At 43.5% G+C, this 20,991-nt stretch overlaps 3 protein-coding genes across 3 annotated transcripts; all 3 read left to right on the top strand.

Moving 5' to 3' along the window:
* The first annotated feature begins 4,090 nt into the window (after window positions 1-4,090).
* Window positions 4,091-6,074, top strand: LOC143508500 (zona pellucida sperm-binding protein 3-like). Its single transcript, XM_076997044.1, has 6 exons — window positions 4,091-4,716; window positions 4,791-4,909; window positions 4,990-5,093; window positions 5,165-5,693; window positions 5,771-5,862; window positions 5,969-6,074. Exons 1-4 carry the CDS (start codon window positions 4,144-4,146, stop codon window positions 5,344-5,346), a joined length of 978 nt encoding a protein of 325 aa, XP_076853159.1. The 5' UTR covers window positions 4,091-4,143; the 3' UTR covers window positions 5,347-5,693; window positions 5,771-5,862; window positions 5,969-6,074.
* Window positions 6,075-12,302: 6,228 nt separating this feature from the next.
* Window positions 12,303-14,289, top strand: LOC143508499 (zona pellucida sperm-binding protein 3-like). Its single transcript, XM_076997043.1, has 6 exons — window positions 12,303-12,928; window positions 13,003-13,121; window positions 13,202-13,305; window positions 13,377-13,905; window positions 13,983-14,074; window positions 14,184-14,289. Exons 1-4 carry the CDS (start codon window positions 12,356-12,358, stop codon window positions 13,556-13,558), a joined length of 978 nt encoding a protein of 325 aa, XP_076853158.1. The 5' UTR covers window positions 12,303-12,355; the 3' UTR covers window positions 13,559-13,905; window positions 13,983-14,074; window positions 14,184-14,289.
* A 4,361-nt stretch (window positions 14,290-18,650) lies between these two features.
* On the top strand, window positions 18,651-20,639 carry LOC143508498 (zona pellucida sperm-binding protein 3-like). Its single transcript, XM_076997042.1, has 6 exons — window positions 18,651-19,266; window positions 19,341-19,459; window positions 19,540-19,643; window positions 19,715-20,243; window positions 20,321-20,412; window positions 20,534-20,639. Exons 1-4 carry the CDS (start codon window positions 18,694-18,696, stop codon window positions 19,894-19,896), a joined length of 978 nt encoding a protein of 325 aa, XP_076853157.1. The 5' UTR covers window positions 18,651-18,693; the 3' UTR covers window positions 19,897-20,243; window positions 20,321-20,412; window positions 20,534-20,639.
* The last annotated feature ends 352 nt before the right edge of the window (window positions 20,640-20,991 follow it).

Here is a 20,991-nt window from a genome sequence, read left to right as displayed (position 1 = left end):
CATAATAGGCACAACTTTCTTGTCTTGGAGATCTTTCTGAAATGAAGTTCGGGTAGCTGCATCTCCTGAAAATGTCATTTGTAATGGTTCATGAAGCAGTCTTGCTCTTGCCATTTGAGCCTACCTTCAGTAATCCCTAAAATTGGCCTAGAATGCATGTACACCTTATACTTGGTTTGACCAAGGCCGTAGTGGGACGTTATCTGTGCTGTTTACACAAGCAAAGCTTATTTGGACTAGAAGTCTTGGGTGGATCAATATTGAACTTTTGCTGTAGTCAAATTTATTTATATAGTGCTTGAACACATGTGTCAAAGCAGCTTTACAATCGTATGGGTCCAGATCCCTAATGAGCAAGCCAAAGGCGACAGTGGCAAGGAAAATCTCCCTATGATGGTGGGGATTAGGAAGAAACCTCGGGAGGACCAAGACTCAAAAGAGAACCCATCCTCCATTGGGCGGCCTGCTAGCACAAGTCCGTATTTGTGGTCCAAACGTAGTTCTATAGTTGTGGTTCTAGTTCCCAGGCCAAGTAGTCACAGTACCTTTAGTGCAGATGGTATAAGCAATACATACATTCATCCAGGTTAAATAACTAAATGATGGTATTGGTCGTCAAAGCATCGGAACGTGATCGCTAGTGATATTTTGACACTAGCAATGTAGGAGCATTGAATCGGACACTCTTTAAATCGCAACTCTGACACACATGACGTTCGATAATAGAACGCGATGCTTGGGTGATATTTTGATGTTAATGTTGCGTCTCGGGGACGTGTCTGTGCTATCTAGGCATTTGTTAAACTCATTCGTTAGCGTATTTGAAAGTATGCTTAAAATATCCCTTTCATTAACCTTTTGTGACGTCATTCTAGGTGACGTCAAGTGTTACCAGAAAAAGAAAAATCAACTTGCAAAATTACCATCATCACCAGCAGTCTTGTTTGTACTTTTTTTTGTATGTTTTGCCATTGTCATACCCTGAGATAGATGCTTAACCTGCGTTCTGAAATACCCCCCAGGGGCCTCATGTACAAAGACTTGCATGGATTTCTTACTAAAAATTGGCGTACGTACAAATCCAGAAAATTGCGTACGCAAAAAAAAAGCCGGATGTATCAAACCGTGCGGGAATCCACAGACATTTCTTTTGTACATCCCAATCAAGAGAGTGGCTGACTCCTCCTGTGACACGCCTCCTTATAAATATGCAAATTCATTAAAATTTGCCCTGCACTGGAAGAGTTTCCTATCTGATCAATTACAAACCATGTCTAAACGGGGAAAGAAGAGGAACTTCACCGAATGTGAAGTGGAGACGCTCCTCAATGAAGTAGAGGTGCGGAAAAAATGTTTGTTTGGCACGTTGTGGCATTACGGCAAAGTGCAAAAGGTCTGAGAGGGACAGCATGTGTGAAGCTTTAAATGTTGTGGGGTCAGAACAATGCACCTAAAAAATGCGCTCACTAGCATCAGCCACTCAATAAAAGAATTGGTTCAAATTTGAATGCTGTCTCTTACATTTTAATATTGTAGCTATGATTTGTTGCATTGCTTGTATGGAACCTGGGTTAGGCTGTGCTTTAATTTGTTGTGGCTCTGGGTCCGCTGGTTGCTCAACCACCTCTAACAAGGGCACGGCATACCTGTGCGCAACATTGTGCAGGACCCCACATGCCCTCACCATACGACACACATTCTCTGGCCGATACAGTAGCATTCCCACGGTCCTGTCCAGCCAGCGCCACCAGCTTTTCAGCTGCCCAATTGCCTTCTCCACGACTGACCGGGTGCGAGAATGGAGAGAATTGTATCTCTGCTCCCGGTCAGTCTGTGGATTACAAAGGGTCATTAGCCACGCATTGAGCGCGTAGCCGCGGTTTCCCAAGTAATTTAACAATTACCCATGTTTTAAATGAATGATTCTAAGCTGGAAATGTCACATGCTTTTATTTAAATGCTTTAAATTTGTTGCTTACCAAGAAGCCACCCATCACGCACTCTGCTAGCTTGTAATCTTATCCCAACCATGCTGTTTGTAAGGATGTACAAATCATTGGGTTGACCTAGGCCAGCGTGCCACTACATTAGTAAGGCACATTTTTGCATTAGATTATTTGCACGTTTATGGAATTAAAGTGCTTTTTATTCACATGAGCAAATTCCTCCTCAGATGGTGCCTTTATAGAAATGTGCAGTCAATCGCTCCGATTACATTAGGGAAACCAGCTATCGCTGCAAATTGCGCTTTAATGGTTGCCTGGTAAACGGCTTCATATGGAAACCATATGTAATTAGCTGATAGGCAGATGATCTCATCCAAAACAGTTGGCATGGTAAGGCTCAAAGATGACTGGGATATCCCCGACCGGTCTGCCAGTTCTCTTTGAAACGAGCCTGTCGCCAGGAAGCCGAGCGTTGTCAGCACCTGTAAAGGAACTGGCAATGCGCGACTCCTCGCGTTTCTCTCTCCAAAACTGGACCCAACTCAGCACAAGAGGACAGCTCTTGGAAATCTGAAACGGCTTATAAGCCAGTCATCATCATGGGCCAAAATGTCATAATGGTCACGGAAAACGCGCTCTCGGCGAATTCGGCCATTAGCAATATCTTCCAGTAATGCCAACGCTGCCATCTCCTAAGAACTCCAGCACAACATTTCATGCATGTTTATATAATCTACGCTAAGTGGAAACGCGTTGAATTATTTCAGTAAGGCAATGAAAATGTCGGATTAATTTAGTATTTAATTTTCAGATTAATTTACTTTATTTTACACAATAAGGGCTTACTACAATTTGTGTGTAAATGATATCTTAATAGTTGTAATTTCAATGCATCACCTTTAAGTGTCACTAATTGACAAAAACACATTAGAAACATGCATACGCCTGAAGTGAAAGTGTCGTCAGGGTACGCACTTTCTCACGTTCAACTCACATTTAGTACATCTGACCGTTTGCGTGAATCATAGCGTATGCAATGTTTTTGTACATACGCACCGTTCATACATGAGGCCCCAGGTCTGTTAGATGGTTGGTTTATAGTTGAACCAATGAGTGGAGGTGTTGATGTAAGTAGATTTTTTTTGGTTTGTTTGTACTTTTTTGTATGTTTTGCCATTTCCAGTTAATGGCAGTGTTATTTAGGGTGTTCATTAAAAACACCCTTGTATCGAATGGGCTATGGTGGCTTGCCATCGCTCTTTAATATATCCCATACTCTCGTTTGATCGTATCTACCCTCACCTGGAAGCAAGGTGTGACACACACACACACACACACTAATATAAACCACACAACTCCCCCCTCCCCATATATATGCCCCTGCCATAAACACACACATGCACAAATTTAAATTCTTACATAAAATAGAATTATCATTGAGATACATTTCAAATACACTAGGGCTTCAATGGTGATGTAGATGCAGGTGTCTCCCATCCAGTCCTCAAGAAACCCATAGCACCAACACTATACATGGACGAATAATCAGGCCAGGTGCCTCTTTGTCTTGGAGCATTTATTCCTTGCCATCTATGTTAGGTAAATCATTCATTTGTACCGATGAAATTCTCCCACATTGCTAAAGTCTCAAAAAGACATCACTGGCGATCACGTTTTGATGCTTTGATGACTAATAATAAGATTATTTCATTATTTAAACTGGATGCATTTGTCAATAAAAAGATAAATATATGGATTGCTTATAATTGTACCATCAATTATATCATTATATCATATAAACATCTGAAATAAGGTTAAAAAAAACCTGAGGCAGCAAAATTGCTCAGAACCTTGTGCCATTCTCAAAACGTTTGCCCACTACTATATATTCTGTACAAGAGCACTCTTTAAAGGTGCCAACTAGTACTGAAAATAGTTCTTTAGGGCAATTCTATAGAACCATACACCCATGCAAACAACAGTTTAAGAGCCTGTTTTAAGAGTGAGGAGTATTGATTTGTGTCAGCTGTGAAAGAGTAGTAAAGTCATCATCAGGTTCAGAGAGACGTTAAGCTCATTAGCAGGGGGTGGGGCTGCAAGCCTCCTTTATGGTATAAAATGGAATGGTCAAACAAGACTGCTATGTGTGAGCTTTTTTAATTAATTGTTTTTAGGGAGAAGAAGAAGAACAACAACAATGGGTTTGAGCAAAGTGGGGCTTGGTGTGGTGCTGTTGCTGGGTGTGTTTGTGTTGTCTGATGCACAACTACAAGGAGTGTTCAAATCTCAACTTCCAGCTGGACTACAACCTCATCAGCAGCCTCAAGCAATAAGGCAAGTGGTTGCTGGAGGGGCTTCTCAGGGGAGCCATGTTTCTAACCCCACAGGGCCTGCACAAGGCTCATTTAGCCAGCAGTCCTGGAATCCTGTGCAGATACCTGTGCAGCAGCCTTCCAATGTTCAGTCCCAGCAAGTATTTCAGGGACCTGTGAAGCAGGTGGCATGGCATTTCCCCAATGACCCTCAACTACCAGCAAGGCAGCCACTAATGCAGTTTCAGATGAGCCCCCCTGTTCCTACTGCAAGTGTAGCAGCAGAGTGTGGTGAGACTGGCGTACATGTGGAGGTCAAGAAGGACCTGTTTGGAACCGGTGAGCTGATAAATCCATCTGAGATCACCCTGGGAAACTGTGCCGTCAGTGGGGAGGACCGTGCTGCTCAAGTTCTCATCTTCCAGTCAGCACTGCAGGCCTGCAACAGTACTACCAGTGTGAGTGTCTATGAAGTGAACGCTTCAGTGCTGTGTTAAACCTGCATGCAATAACACCACTTCTTTCTTAACAGATGACTCCAGATGAGCTGGTCTACGTCTTCTACGTCCGCTATGTTCCCCACAATTTTGCTCACACTCCTATTGTGAGAACTGTTGGTGCTGAGGTTCGCATCGAGTGTCACTATCCAAGGTATTGGACCCTACCAGATGTGCTGTTCAGTATTATTTGGAAGGCTCTGTTCAATCTGATGACCATCAAATGCTTTGTAGGCTCCACAATGTAAGCAGCAATGCTCTGATGCCTGCCTGGATCCCATATGCTTCTACCCAAGTTGCTGAGGAACAGCTTGTCTTCTCCCTGAGGCTCATGACAGGTTTGTCCCATGGCTACACCAGACCTACTGATCTGTGCCAGAACTGGACCTAATGAGGTTTCTTCTCCCAGATGACTGGACATCTGAAAGGCTCTCCAACCAGTACTTCCTGCATGATGTGATCAGTGTTGAGGCATCTGTAATTCAGTTCTACCATGTGCCCCTTCGTGTGTATCTGGACACCTGTGTGGCCACGGTGTTTCCTGATGTGACTGCAGTCCCCAGTTATGCCTTCATAGATAACCATGGGTGAGTGGCTTCCTTGTGGGCTTTGTGATGGCTGTAGAGATCAGCTAGTTGTGGTCTGACTGCACAAATGATTGCAGGTGCCTGATTGATGCCAAGCTCACAGGTTCCCATTCTCACTTCCTGCCCCAAACTGAAGCAGACAAGCTGAGGTTTCAGTTGGAGGCATTCAAGTTTCAGCAGGACAACAGTGGTTTGGTATGTAAGCATGTTTGGTAGGGGGGTGAGTAGAATGACTGGCTGTCTGAACTAACCCCTGTCTCTCCAGCTCTACTTCACATGCTTTATGAAGGCAACTCCAGCTTCTTACTCTGCTGATGCTGAGCACAAAGCTTGTTCGTTCTCTAGCAACAGGTATGTGGCTGTGGTCCTGAAACCAGCAGGTTACTGGTGAGGCCTAGCTGGTAAACTTGGGTATTCTGGCTTTACAGGTGGACTGCAGCATATGGGCCTGACCAGGTGTGTGGCTGTTGCGAGACCACCTGTAGCTTCCGGAAGGGTCGAGACTTGTCTGAGGACGGAGGTACGTGCCGGTACCTGATCCTTCTTGGAGAAGGTCTGGAGCTTGGACTAAAGGTGATGTGAACTTGCAAGCAGAGCCTAAATCCCTTCCCCCCTTTTTTTTGCAGGTACTCTGCTGGAAGGAGAAGTAATCCTTGGTCCAATCATGGTTAAGGAGAGTGCTTGATGGCCCCATGTCTTGAATGAAATAAACCTTGTGCTTTGACTCCACAACCTGTCCTGTGTTGCTATGCAATTGGGCTGAGCCTAGTCTAGGTCTTCAGCTGTCATGTAAATCAATGTATTAATTGCCAAATGTAGCTTAAGGTGATCAAACCTGAATTTGACCTAGGTTTCTACATGGCATTTTGAGCAAATGACCAACTGCCAAAGGTCAGGTGAAATTGCTGTACACCTGCATGCCAGCTTTGATGCCAAACCCAGACATGAGTAACAAAGGAAGGTTGGTAGATGCTGCTGGAGAAAGGTGTTCTCATAATAGGCACAACTTTCTTGTCTTGGAGATCTTTCTGAAATGAAGTTCGGGTAGCTGCATCTCCTGAAAATGTCATTTGTAATGGTTCATGAAGCAGTCTTGCTCTTGCCATTTGAGCCTACCTTCAGTAATCCCTAAAATTGGCCTAGAATGCATGTACACCTTATACTTGGTTTGACCAAGGCCGTAGTGGGACGTTATCTGTGCTGTTTACACAAGCAAAGCTTATTTGGACTAGAAGTCTTGGGTGGATCAATATTGAACTTTTGCTGTAGTCAAATTTATTTATATAGTGCTTGAACACATGTGTCAAAGCAGCTTTACAATCGTATGGGTCCAGATCCCTAATGAGCAAGCCAAAGGCGACAGTGGCAAGGAAAATCTCCCTATGATGGTGGGGATTAGGAAGAAACCTCGGGAGGACCAAGACTCAAAAGAGAACCCATCCTCCATTGGGCGGCCTGCTAGCACAAGTCCGTATTTGTGGTCCAAACGTAGTTCTATAGTTGTGGTTCTAGTTCCCAGGCCAAGTAGTCACAGTACCTTTAGTGCAGATGGTATAAGCAATCCATACATTCATCCAGGTTAAATAACTAAATGATGGTATTGGTCGTCAAAGCATCGGAACGTGATCGCTAGTGATATTTTGACACTAGCAATGTAGGAGCATTGAATCGGACACACATGACGTTCGATAATAGAACGCGATGCTTGGGTGATATTTTGATGTTAATGTTGCGTCTCGGGGACGTGTCTGTGCTATCTAGGCATTTGTTAAACTCATTCGTTAGAGTATTTGAAAGTATGCTTAAAATATCCCTTTCATTAACCTTTTGTGACGTCAAGTGTTACCAGAAAAAGAAAAATCAACTTGCAAAATTACCATCATCACCAGCAGTCTTGTTTGTACTTTTTTTTTGTATGTTTTGCCATTGTCATACCCTGAGATAGATGCTTAACCTGCGTTCTGAAATACCCCCCAGGGGCCTCATGTACAAAGACTTGCATGGATTTCTTACTAAAAATTGGCGTACGTACAAATCCAGAAAATTGCGTACGCAAAAAAAAAGCCGGATGTATCAAACCGTGCGGGAATCCACAGACATTTCTTTTGTACATCCCAATCAAGAGAGTGGCTGACTCCTCCTGTGACACGCCTCCTTATAAATATGCAAATTCATTAAAATTTGCCCTGCACTGGAAGAGTTTCCTATCTGATCAATTACAAACCATGTCTAAACGGGGAAAGAAGAGGAACTTCACCGAATGTGAAGTGGAGACGCTCCTCAATGAAGTAGAGGTGCGGAAAAAATGTTTGTTTGGCACGTTGTGGCATTACGGCAAAGTGCAAAAGGTCTGAGAGGGACAGCATGTGTGAAGCTTTAAATGTTGTGGGGTCAGAACAATGCACCTAAAAAATGCGCTCACTAGCATCAGCCACTCAATAAAAGAATTGGTTCAAATTTGAATGCTGTCTCTTACATTTTAATATTGTAGCTATGATTTGTTGCATTGCTTGTATGGAACCTGGGTTAGGCTGTGCTTTAATTTGTTGTGGCTCTGGGTCCGCTGGTTGCTCAACCACCTCTAACAAGGGCACGGCATACCTGTGCGCAACATTGTGCAGGACCCCACATGCCCTCACCATACGACACACATTCTCTGGCCGATACAGTAGCATTCCCACGGTCCTGTCCAGCCAGCGCCACCAGCTTTTCAGCTGCCCAATTGCCTTCTCCACGACTGACCGGGTGCGAGAATGGAGAGAATTGTATCTCTGCTCCCGGTCAGTCTGTGGATTACAAAGGGTCATTAGCCACGCATTGAGCGCGTAGCCGCGGTTTCCCAAGTAATTTAACAATTACCCATGTTTTAAATGAATGATTCTAAGCTGGAAATGTCACATGCTTTTATTTAAATGCTTTAAATTTGTTGCTTACCAAGAAGCCACCCATCACGCACTCTGCTAGCTTGTAATCTTATCCCAACCATGCTGTTTGTAAGGATGTACAAATCATTGGGTTGACCTAGGCCAGCGTGCCACTACATTAGTAAGGCACATTTTTGCATTAGATTATTTGCACGTTTATGGAATTAAAGTGCTTTTTATTCACATGAGCAAATTCCTCCTCAGATGGTGCCTTTATAGAAATGTGCAGTCAATCGCTCCGATTACATTAGGGAAACCAGCTATCGCTGCAAATTGCGCTTTAATGGTTGCCTGGTAAACGGCTTCATATGGAAACCATATGTAATTAGCTGATAGGCAGATGATCTCATCCAAAACAGTTGGCATGGTAAGGCTCAAAGATGACTGGGATATCCCCGACCGGTCTGCCAGTTCTCTTTGAAACGAGCCTGTCGCCAGGAAGCCGAGCGTTGTCAGCACCTGTAAAGGAACTGGCAATGCGCGACTCCTCGCGTTTCTCTCTCCAAAACTGGACCCAACTCAGCACAAGAGGACAGCTCTTGGAAATCTGAAACGGCTTATAAGCCAGTCATCATCATGGGCCAAAATGTCATAATGGTCACGGAAAACGCGCTCTCGGCGAATTCGGCCATTAGCAATATCTTCCAGTAATGCCAACGCTGCCATCTCCTAAGAACTCCAGCACAACATTTCATGCATGTTTATATAATCTACGCTAAGTGGAAACGCGTTGAATTATTTCAGTAAGGCAATGAAAATGTCGGATTAATTTAGTATTTAATTTTCAGATTAATTAGGGTTCACACACGTAGTGTGGGAAACCTATTGTAATTGCTGAGATTTTTCTTATTATTATTATTATTATTTTTCCCCCTGTAAAACGCATACTGCAGCCTAGACCGTAAGGCCCAGAAAGACCAAACTTGCCAGCAAGGTGCAGCAGGTGTGCAATGAGAGAAATAGAGACAGGGACCCACATTGGCCTGATGGTGGCGCTATAGCGCACCATTTTGCGTTTTGGTCCTTATCTCCCAAACCGTAGGGCCTAGAAACAAAATTCCACTTCTGATGGATTCCTTGGCTCAAGCCAAACAAAAAAGCCTCAAGAACCATTAAGCTCCGCCTACTTAGATTTTTTGCTAATTTGCATAATATGCAAAACCTACTTTTTTGTACTAGTCCCTGGTTTTTCATCGGATCACCACAACCTTGGTGTCAAAATATTCAGGAGAATCTCATTATCAAAGTTGCTTAAAAACATTTTGAGATTTGCATACAGTCTGGTTGTCACATGTCAATCAATAGCTCCGAGGCGTGGCCAAATTTACTTAAACAGCCATATCTCAGCAACGCTTTGACCGATCTTCATAAAATTTTAACCGTTGTTAGGGCACATGACTACGAGGTCATACGTCAAAGCTGGCCACGATTGTCCAATAGGGGGCGCTATAACATGGGAAAAACTGTATCTCAGAAACCATTAGTCACATCAAGCCAAAACTTTACAGGCATCATCAGGGGCCCAAGTGATATCAAGACACACAATGATGACATCATCACTCAAAAAACATGGCCGCCATGAGCCAATTAATTTTTATTTGAATTAATTGGCCATTTGACAGACTTACCATTGGCCAAACAACATGAAACCTCACCACTGTGCATATCTCAGGACTATGTGTCATGCTGTGCAGTTTTGAAACATTTGGCCACTAGGTGGCGCTATTTGTGAAAATCATGCATAACTCCTCCAAATTTTCACTTAGGAACATGCAACTTGTTTCTTTTTATTCCTTGCAGTAGACCTGACAACTTTGCAATTACAAGTCCTATTAAAAAATGCATACTTTTGTCACATTCATCAATTGTTTGAAAATAGCTATTTACAAACTAGTCATAGGAATTTGATCCAATTATGGCAAAATTGCTATGAGCATAATCAGTAGACTCTGTAGGTAAAAACTGAGTAAAAAAATGTTGGATTTTTATTTTTCTGATTGGTCCATTTTCCCATTATATCATTGTGGCCATGCCATATATGACCTATATTGCTATAACTCATAAACCATGTATGCAATCAATTCCCAATTTGAAAGGCTTTTATATCCTGAAGTCCTTGTGAGGTATGCCAAGTTTGGTTCAAATTGGCCTGTCGGGGGCGCTACAGTACCCAAAAACCTAAGAAAACATAAAAACTCATGCTGCAATCTTGTTATGCAGAATACAGACAAGTAATTGGTCTTGTATGATCCAGATCAATAAGTTCTATAACATTGCAATTGCATCTTATAACAAAAAGTGCACTGCCTGACCAGAAATGAACCTTTTAATTCACCAAAATGTCATATTGCATTACTGAGATTAATGAGATATCAGTATGGTAGTACTTGGGCTCCATCTAGTGGCCAAACATCGGAACGGACTGAAAACTATTTCTCACATGAAATACCACACAAACACACACACAAAGCTGATCTCAGCATGTGATTTAGTTCTGTGATTTGAATCATTTTGCCAATACACATTATTTTGATCCTTTTGGGCCTTTAGTGCCCCAATTGAACATTTTTTTGCACATTGAGTGGAAAAAATGCACAAATAAATCAAACAGCTTCTTTTGGGTCTAAAGAACCTATTGGGTCTATTGCCTATTGAAGCCAAGTGGCCTATTCGTGTGTGAACCCGCCAATTGCCGCTTGCGGCTATATTTTACTTTATTTTACACAATAAGGGCTTACTACAATTTGTGTGTAAATGATATCTTAATAGTTGTAATTTCAATGCATCACCTTTAAGTGTCACTAATTGACAAAAACACATTAGAAACATGCATACGCCTGAAGTGAAAGTGTCGTCAGGGTACGCACTTTCTCACGTTCAACTCACATTTAGTACATCTGACCGTTTGCGTGAATCATAGCGTATGCAATGTTTTTGTACATACGCACCGTTCATACATGAGGCCCCAGGTCTGTTAGATGGTTGGTTTATAGTTGAACCAATGAGTGGAGGTGTTGATGTAAGTAGATTTTTTTTGGTTTGTTTGTACTTTTTTGTATGTTTTGCCATTTCCAGTTAATGGCAGTGTTATTTAGGGTGTTCATTAAAAACACCCTTGTATCGAATGGGCTATGGTGGCTTGCCATCGCTCTTTAATATATCCCATACTCTCGTTTGATCGTATCTACCCTCACCTGGAAGCAAGGTGTGACACACACACACACACACACTAATATAAACCACACAACTCCCCCCTCCCCATATATATGCCCCTGCCATAAACACACACATGCACAAATTTAAATTCTTACATAAAATAGAATTATCATTGAGATACATTTCAAATACACTAGGGCTTCAATGGTGATGTAGATGCAGGTGTCTCCCATCCAGTCCTCAAGAAACCCATAGCACCAACACTATACATGGACGAATAATCAGGCCAGGTGCCTCTTTGTCTTGGAGCATTTATTCCTTGCCATCTATGTTAGGTAAATCATTCATTTGTACCGATGAAATTCTCCCACATTGCTAAAGTCTCAAAAAGACATCACTGGCGATCACGTTTTGATGCTTTGATGACTAATAATAAGATTATTTCATTATTTAAACTGGATGCATTTGTCAATAAAAAGATAAATATATGGATTGCTTATAATTGTACCATCAATTATATCATTATATCATATAAACATCTGAAATAAGGTTAAAAAAAACCTGAGGCAGCAAAATTGCTCAGAACCTTGTGCCATTCTCAAAACGTTTGCCCACTACTATATATTCTGTACAAGAGCACTCTTTAAAGGTGCCAACTAGTACTGAAAATAGTTCTTTAGGGCAATTCTATAGAACCATACACCCATGCAAACAACAGTTTAAGAGCCTGTTTTAAGAGTGAGGAGTATTGATTTGTGTCAGCTGTGAAAGAGTAGTAAAGTCATCATCAGGTTCAGAGAGACGTTAAGCTCATTAGCAGGGGGTGGGGCTGCAAGCCTCCTTTATGGTATAAAATGGAATGGTCAAACAAGACTGCTATGTGTGAGCTTTTTTAATTAATTGTTTTTAGGGAGAAGAAGAAGAACAACAACAATGGGTTTGAGCAAAGTGGGGCTTGGTGTGGTGCTGTTGCTGGGTGTGTTTGTGTTGTCTGATGCACAACTACAAGGAGTGTTCAAATCTCAACTTCCAGCTGGACTACAACCTCATCAGCAGCCTCAAGCAATAAGGCAAGTGGTTGCTGGAGGGGCTTCTCAGGGGAGCCATGTTTCTAACCCCACAGGGCCTGCACAAGGCTCATTTAGCCAGCAGTCCTGGAATCCTGTGCAGATACCTGTGCAGCAGCCTTCCAATGTTCAGTCCCAGCAAGTATTTCAGGGACCTGTGAAGCAGGTGGCATGGCATTTCCCCAATGACCCTCAACTACCAGCAAGGCAGCCACTAATGCAGTTTCAGATGAGCCCCCCTGTTCCTACTGCAAGTGTAGCAGCAGAGTGTGGTGAGACTGGCGTACATGTGGAGGTCAAGAAGGACCTGTTTGGAACCGGTGAGCTGATAAATCCATCTGAGATCACCCTGGGAAACTGTGCCGTCAGTGGGGAGGACCGTGCTGCTCAAGTTCTCATCTTCCAGTCAGCACTGCAGGCCTGCAACAGTACTACCAGTGTGAGTGTCTATGAAGTGAACGCTTCAGTGCTGTGTTAAACCTGCATGCAATAACACCACTTCTTTCTTAACAGATGACTCCAGATGAGCTGGTCTACGTCTTCTACGTCCGCTATGTTCCCCACAATTTTGCTCACACTCCTATTGTGAGAACTGTTGGTGCTGAGGTTCGCATCGAGTGTCACTATCCAAGGTATTGGACCCTACCAGATGTGCTGTTCAGTATTATTTGGAAGGCTCTGTTCAATCTGATGACCATCAAATGCTTTGTAGGCTCCACAATGTAAGCAGCAATGCTCTGATGCCTGCCTGGATCCCATATGCTTCTACCCAAGTTGCTGAGGAACAGCTTGTCTTCTCCCTGAGGCTCATGACAGGTTTGTCCCATGGCTACACCAGACCTACTGATCTGTGCCAGAACTGGACCTAATGAGGTTTCTTCTCCCAGATGACTGGACATCTGAAAGGCTCTCCAACCAGTACTTCCTGCATGATGTGATCAGTGTTGAGGCATCTGTAATTCAGTTCTACCATGTGCCCCTTCGTGTGTATCTGGACACCTGTGTGGCCACGGTGTTTCCTGATGTGACTGCAGTCCCCAGTTATGCCTTCATAGATAACCATGGGTGAGTGGCTTCCTTGTGGGCTTTGTGATGGCTGTAGAGATCAGCTAGTTGTGGTCTGACTGCACAAATGATTGCAGGTGCCTGATTGATGCCAAGCTCACAGGTTCCCATTCTCACTTCCTGCCCCAAACTGAAGCAGACAAGCTGAGGTTTCAGTTGGAGGCATTCAAGTTTCAGCAGGACAACAGTGGTTTGGTATGTAAGCATGTTTGGTAGGGGGGTGAGTAGAATGACTGGCTGTCTGAACTAACCCCTGTCTCTCCAGCTCTACTTCACATGCTTTATGAAGGCAACTCCAGCTTCTTACTCTGCTGATGCTGAGCACAAAGCTTGTTCGTTCTCTAGCAACAGGTATGTGGCTGTGGTCCTGAAACCAGCAGGTTACTGGTGAGGCCTAGCTGGTAAACTTGGGTATTCTGGCTTTACAGGTGGACTGCAGCATATGGGCCTGACCAGGTGTGTGGCTGTTGCGAGACCACCTGTAGCTTCCGGAAGGGTCGAGACTTGTCTGAGGACGGAGGTACGTGCCGGTACCTGATCCTTCTTGGAGAAGGTCTGGAGCTTGGACTAAAGGTGATGTGAACTTGCAAGCAGAGCCTAAATCCCTTCCCCCCCCTTTTTTTTTGCAGGTACTCTGCTGGAAGGAGAAGTAATCCTTGGTCCAATCATGGTTAAGGAGAGTGCTTGATGGCCCCATGTCTTGAATGAAATAAACCTTGTGCTTTGACTCCACAACCTGTCCTGTGTTGCTATGCAATTGGGCTGAGCCTAGTCTAGGTCTTCAGCTGTCATGTAAATCAATGTATTAATTGCCAAATGTAGCTTAAGGTGATCAAACCTGAATTTGACCTAGGTTTCTACATGGCATTTTGAGCAAATGACCAACTGCCAAAGGTCAGGTGAAATTGCTGTACACCTGCATGCCAGCTTTGATGCCAAACCCAGACATGAGTAACAAAGGAAGGTTGGTAGATGCTGCTGGAGAAAGGTGTTCTCATAATAGGCACAACTTTCTTGTCTTGGAGATCTTTCTGAAATGAAGTTCGGGTAGCTGCATCTCCTGAAAATGTCATTTGTAATGGTTCATGAAGCAGTCTTGCTCTTGCCATTTGAGCCTACCTTCAGTAATCCCTAAAATTGGCCTAGAATGCATGTACACCTTATACTTGGTTTGACCAAGGCCGTAGTGGGACGTTATCTGTGCTGTTTACACAAGCAAAGCTTATTTGGACTAGAAGTCTTGGGTGGATCAATATTGAACTTTTGCTGTAGTCAAATTTATTTATATAGTGCTTGAACACATGTGTCAAAGCAGCTTTACAATCGTATGGGTCCAGATCCCTAATGAGCAAGCCAAAGGCGACAGTGGCAAGGAAAATCTCCCTATGATGGTGGGGATTAGGAAGAAACCTCGGGAGGACCAAGACTCAAAAGAGAACCCATCCTCCATTGGGCGGCCTGCTAGCACAAGTCCGTATTTGTGGTCCAAACGTAGTTCTATAGTTGTGGTTCTAGTTCCCAGGCCAAGTAGTCACAGTACCTTTAGTGCAGATGGTATAAGCAATCCATACATTCATCCAGGTTAAATAACTAAATGATGGTATTGGTCGTCAAAGCATCGGAACGTGATCGCTAGTGATATTTTGACACTAGCAATGTAGGAGCATTGAATCGGACACACATGACGTTCGATAATAGAACGCGATGCTTGGGTGATATTTTGATGTTAATGTTGCGTCTCGGGGACGTGTCTGTGCTATCTAGGCATTTGTTAAACTCATTCGTTAGAGTATTTGAAAGTATGCTTAAAATATCCCTTTCATTAACCTTTTGTGACGTCAAGTGTTACCAGAAAAAGAAAAATCAACTTGCAAAATTACCATCATCACCAGCAGTCTTGTTTGTACTTTTTTTTTGTATGTTTTGCCATTGTCATACCCTGAGATAGATGCTTAACCTGCGTTCTGAAATACCCCCCAGGGGCCTCATGTACAAAGACTTGCATGGATTTCTTACTAAAAATTGGCGTACGTACAAATCCAGAAAATTGCGTACGCAAAAAAAAAGCCGGATGTATCAAACCGTGCGGGAATCCACAGACATTTCTTTTGTACATCCCAATCAAGAGAGTGGCTGACTCCTCCTGTGACACGCCTCCTTATAAATATGCAAATTCATTAAAATTTGCCCTGCACTGGAAGAGTTTCCTATCTGATCAATTACAAACCATGTCTAAACGGGGAAAGAAGAGGAACTTCACCGAATGTGAAGTGGAGACGCTCCTCAATGAAGTAGAGGTGCGGAAAAAATGTTTGTCACGTTGTGGCATTACGGCAAAGTGCAAAAGGTCTGAGAGGGACAGCATGTGTGAAGCTTTAAATGTTGTGGGGTCAGAACAATGCACACTGGCAGAATTATATAATGCACCTAAAAAATGCGCTCACTAGCATCAGCCACTCAATAAAAGAATTGGTTCAAATTTGAATGCTGTCTCTTACATTTTAATATTGTAGCTATGATTTGTTGCATTGCTTGTATGGAACCTGGGTTAGGCTGTGCTTTAATTTGTTGTGGCTCTGGGTCCGCTGGTTGCTCAACCACCTCTAACAAGGGCACGGCATACCTGTGCGCAACATTGTGCAGGACCCCACATGCCCTCACCATACGACACACATTCTCTGGCCGATACAGTAGCATTCCCACGGTCCTGTCCAGCCAGCGCCACCAGCTTTTCAGCTGCTCAATTGCCTTCTCCACGACTGACCGGGTGCGAGAATGGAGAGAATTGTATCTCTGCTCCCGGTCAGTCTGTGGATTACAAAGGGTCATTAGCCATGCATTGAGCGCGTAGCCGCGGTTTCCCAAGTAATTTAACAATTACCCATGTTTTAAATGAATGATTCTAAGCTGGAAATGTCACATGCTTTTATTTAAATGCTTTAAATTTGTTGCTTACCAAGAAGCCACCCATCACGCACTCTGCTAGCTTGTAATCTTATCCCAACCATGCTGTTTGTAAGGATGTACAAATCATTGGGTTGACCTAGGCCAGCGTGCCACTACATTAGTAAGGCACATTTTTGCATCAGATTATTTGCACGTTTATGGAATTAAAGTGCTTTTTATTCACATGAGCAAATTCCTCCTCAGATGGTGCCTTTATAGAAATGTGCAGTCAATCGCTCCGATTACATTAGGGAAACCAGCTATCGCTGCAAATTGCGCTTTAATGGTTGCCTGGTAAACGGCTTCATATGGAAACCATATGTAATTAGCTGATAGGCAGATGATCTCATCCAAAACAGTTGGCATGGTAAGGCTCAAAGATGACTGGGATATCCCCGACCGGTCTGCCAGTTCTCTTTGAAACGAGCCTGTCGCCAGGAAGCCGAGCGTTGTCAGCACCTGTAAAGGAACTGGCAATGCGCGACTCCTCGCGTTTCTCTCTCCAAAACTGGACCCAACTCAGCACAAGAGGACAGCTCTTGGAAATCTGAAACGGCTTATAAGCCAGTCATCATCATGGGCCAAAATGTCATAATGGTCACGGAAAACGCGCTCTCGGCGAATTCGGCCATTAGCAATATCTTCCAGTAATGCCAACGCTGCCATCTCCTAAGAACTCCAGCACAACATTTCATGCATGTTTATATAATCTAGGCTAAGTGGAAACGCGTTGAATTATTTCAGTAAGGCAATGAAAATGTCTGATTAATTTAGTATTTAATTTTCAGATTAATTTACTTTATTTCACACAATAAGGGCTTACTACAATTTGTGTGTAAATGATATCTTAATAGTTGTAATTTCAATGCATCACCTTTAAGTGTCACTAATTGACAAAAACACATTAGAAACATGCGTACGCCTGAAGTGAAAGTGTCGTCAGGGTACGCACTTTCTCACGTTCAACTCACATTTAGTACATCTGACCGTTTGCGTGAATCATAGCGTACGCAATGTTTTTGTACATACGCACCGTTCATACATGAGGCCCCAGGTCTGTTAGATGGTTGGTTTATAGTTGAACCAATGAGTGGAGGTGTTGATGTAAGTAGATTTTTTTTGGTTTATTTGTACTTTTTTGTATGTTTTGCCATTTCCAGTTAATGGCAGTGTTATTTAGGGTGTTCATTAAAAACACCCTTGTATCGAATGGGCTATGGTGGCTTGCCATCGCTCTTTAATATATCCCATACTCTCGTTTGATTGTATCTACCCTCACCTGGAAGCAAGGTGTGACACACACACACACACACACACACACACAGTAATATAAACCACACAACTCCCCCCTCCCCATATATATGCCCCTGCCATAAACACACACATGCACAAATTTAAATTCTTACATAACATAGAATTATCATTGAGATACATTTCAAATACACTAGGGCTTCAATGGTGATGTAGATGCAGGTGTCTCCCATCCAGTCCTCAAGAAACCCATAGCACCAACACTATACATGGACGAATAATCAGGCCAGGTGCCTCTTTGTCTTGGAGCATTTATTCCTTGCCATCTATGTTAGGTAAATCATTCATTTGTACCGATGAAATTCTCCCACATTGCTAAAGTCTCAAAAAAACATCACTGGCGATCACGTTTTGATGCTTTGATGACTAATAATAAGATTATTTCATTATTTAAACTGGATGCATTTGTCAATAAAAAGATAAATATATGGATTGCTTATAATTGTACTATCAATTATATCATTATATCATATAAACATCTGAAATAAGGTTAAAAAAAACCTGAGGCAGCAAAATTGCTCAGAACCTTGTGCCATTCTCAAAACGTTTGCCCACTACTATATATTCTGTACAAGAGCACTCTTTAAAGGTGCCAACTAGTACTGAAAATAGTTCTTTAGGGCAATTCTATAGAACCATACACCCATGCAAACAACAGTTTAAGAGCCTGTTTTAAGAGTGAGGAGTATTGATTTGTGTCAGCTGTGAAAGAGTAGTAAAGTCATCATCAGGTTCAGAGAGACGTTAAGCTCATTAGCAGGGGGTGGGGCTGCAAGCCTCCTTTATGGTATAAAATGGAATGGTCAAACAAGACTGCTATGTGTGAGCTTTTTTAATTAATTGTTTTTAGGGAGAAGAAGAAGAACAACAACAACAACAACAATGGGTTTGAGCAAAGTGGGGCTTGGTGTGGTGCTGTTGCTGGGTGTGTTTGTGTTGTCTGATGCACAACTACAAGGAGTGTTCAAATCTCAACTTCCAGCTGGACTACAACCTCATCAGCAGCCTCAAGCAATAAGGCAAGTGGTTGCTGGAGGGGCTTCTCAGGGGAGCCATGTTTCTAACCCCACAGGGCCTGCACAAGGCTCATTTAGCCAGCAGTCCTGGAATCCTGTGCAGATACCTGTGCAGCAGCCTTCCAATGTTCAGTCCCAGCAAGTATTTCAGGGACCTGTGAAGCAGGTGGCATGGCATTTCCCCAATGACCCTCAACTACCAGCAAGGCAGCCACTAATGCAGTTTCAGATGAGCCCCCCTGTTCCTACTGCAAGTGTAGCAGCAGAGTGTGGTGAGACTGGCGTACATGTGGAGGTCAAGAAGGACCTGTTTGGAACCGGTGAGCTGATAAATCCATCTGAGATCACCCTGGGAAACTGTGCCGTCAGTGGGGAGGACCGTGCTGCTCAAGTTCTCATCTTCCAGTCAGCACTGCAGGCCTGCAACAGTACTACCAGTGTGAGTGTCTATGAAGTGAACGCTTCAGTGCTGTGTTAAACCTGCATGCAATAACACCACTTCTTTCTTAACAGATGACTCCAGATGAGCTGGTCTACGTCTTCTACGTCCGCTATGTTCCCCACAATTTTGCTCACACTCCTATTGTGAGAACTGTTGGTGCTGAGGTTCGCATCGAGTGTCACTATCCAAGGTATTGGACCCTACCAGATGTGCTGTTCAGTATTATTTGGAAGGCTCTGTTCAATCTGATGACCATCAAATGCTTTGTAGGCTCCACAATGTAAGCAGCAATGCTCTGATGCCTGCCTGGATCCCATATGCTTCTACCCAAGTTGCTGAGGAACAGCTTGTCTTCTCCCTGAGGCTCATGACAGGTTTGTCCCATGGCTACACCAGACCTACTGATCTGTGCCAGAACTGGACCTAATGAGGTTTCTTCTCCCAGATGACTGGACATCTGAAAGGCTCTCCAACCAGTACTTCCTGCATGATGTGATCAGTGTTGAGGCATCTGTAATTCAGTTCTACCATGTGCCCCTTCGTGTGTATCTGGACACCTGTGTGGCCACGGTGTTTCCTGATGTGACTGCAGTCCCCAGTTATGCCTTCATAGATAACCATGGGTGAGTGGCTTCCTTGTGGGCTTTGTGATGGCTGTAGAGATCAGCTAGTTGTGGTCTGACTGCACAAATGATTGCAGGTGCCTGATTGATGCCAAGCTCACAGGTTCCCATTCTCACTTCCTGCCCCAAACTGAAGCAGACAAGCTGAGGTTTCAGTTGGAGGCATTCAAGTTTCAGCAGGACAACAGTGGTTTGGTATGTAAGCATGTTTGGTAGGGGGGTGAGTAGAATGACTGGCTGTCTGAACTAACCCCTGTCTCTCCAGCTCTACTTCACATGCTTTATGAAGGCAACTCCAGCTTCTTACTCTGCTGATGCTGAGCACAAAGCTTGTTCGTTCTCTAGCAACAGGTATGTGGCTGTGGTCCTGAAACCAGCAGGTTACTGGTGAGGCCTAGCTGGTAAACTTGGGTATTCTGGCTTTACAGGTGGACTGCAGCATATGGGCCTGACCAGGTGTGTGGCTGTTGCGAGACCACCTGTAGCTTCCGGAAGGGTCGAGACTTGTCTGAGGACGGAGGTACGTGCCTGCCATGCTGTGCCGGTACCTGATCCTTCTTGGAGAAGGTCTGGAGCTTGGACTAAAGGTGATGTGAACTTGCAAGCAGAGCCTAAATCCCTTCCCCCCTTTTTTTTTGCAGGTACTCTGCTGGAAGGAGAAGTAATCCTTGGTCCAATCATGGTTAAGGAGAGTGCTTGATGGCCCCATGTCTTGAATGAAATAAACCTTGTGCTTTGACTCCACAACCTGTCCTGTGTTGCTATGCAATTGGGCTGAGCCTAGTCTAGGTCTTCAGCTGTCATGTAAATCAATGTATTAATTGCCAAATGTAGCTTAAGGTGATCAAACCTGAATTTGACCTAGGTTTCTACATGGCATTTTGAGCAAATGACCAACTGCCAAAGGTCAGGTGAAATTGCTGTACACCTGCATGCCAGCTTTGATGCCAAACCCAGACATGAGTAACAAAGGAAGGTTGGTAGATGCTGCTGGAGAAAGGTGTTCTCATAATAGGCACAACTTTCTTGTCTTGGAGATCTTTCTGAAATGAAGTTCGGGTAGCTGCATCTCCTGAAAATGTCATTTGTAATGGTTCAT

Source organism: Brachyhypopomus gauderio, chromosome 2, assembly GCF_052324685.1.
Source record: "Brachyhypopomus gauderio isolate BG-103 chromosome 2, BGAUD_0.2, whole genome shotgun sequence".
Lineage (NCBI taxonomy): Eukaryota > Metazoa > Chordata > Actinopteri > Gymnotiformes > Hypopomidae > Brachyhypopomus > Brachyhypopomus gauderio.
This window is presented reverse-complemented; position numbering and strand designations above follow the sequence as displayed.

What these genes read in the sequence shown, in the direction of transcription:
- LOC143508500 (XM_076997044.1), top strand. Translation starts at nt 4,144, where the DNA reads ATGGGTTTGAGCAAAGTGGGGCTTGGTGTGGTGCTGTTGCTGGGTGTG. An exon ending in CCTGCAACAGTACTACCAGT is followed by an intron (nt 4,717 to 4,790) that starts GTGAGTGTCTAT and finishes CTTTCTTAACAG; the next exon opens with ATGACTCCAGATGAGCTGGT. An exon ending in CTCCCTGAGGCTCATGACAG is followed by an intron (nt 5,094 to 5,164) that starts GTTTGTCCCATG and finishes TTCTTCTCCCAG; the next exon opens with ATGACTGGACATCTGAAAGG.
- LOC143508499 (XM_076997043.1), top strand. Translation starts at nt 12,356, where the DNA reads ATGGGTTTGAGCAAAGTGGGGCTTGGTGTGGTGCTGTTGCTGGGTGTG. An exon ending in CCTGCAACAGTACTACCAGT is followed by an intron (nt 12,929 to 13,002) that starts GTGAGTGTCTAT and finishes CTTTCTTAACAG; the next exon opens with ATGACTCCAGATGAGCTGGT. An exon ending in CTCCCTGAGGCTCATGACAG is followed by an intron (nt 13,306 to 13,376) that starts GTTTGTCCCATG and finishes TTCTTCTCCCAG; the next exon opens with ATGACTGGACATCTGAAAGG.
- LOC143508498 (XM_076997042.1), top strand. Translation starts at nt 18,694, where the DNA reads ATGGGTTTGAGCAAAGTGGGGCTTGGTGTGGTGCTGTTGCTGGGTGTG. An exon ending in CCTGCAACAGTACTACCAGT is followed by an intron (nt 19,267 to 19,340) that starts GTGAGTGTCTAT and finishes CTTTCTTAACAG; the next exon opens with ATGACTCCAGATGAGCTGGT. An exon ending in CTCCCTGAGGCTCATGACAG is followed by an intron (nt 19,644 to 19,714) that starts GTTTGTCCCATG and finishes TTCTTCTCCCAG; the next exon opens with ATGACTGGACATCTGAAAGG.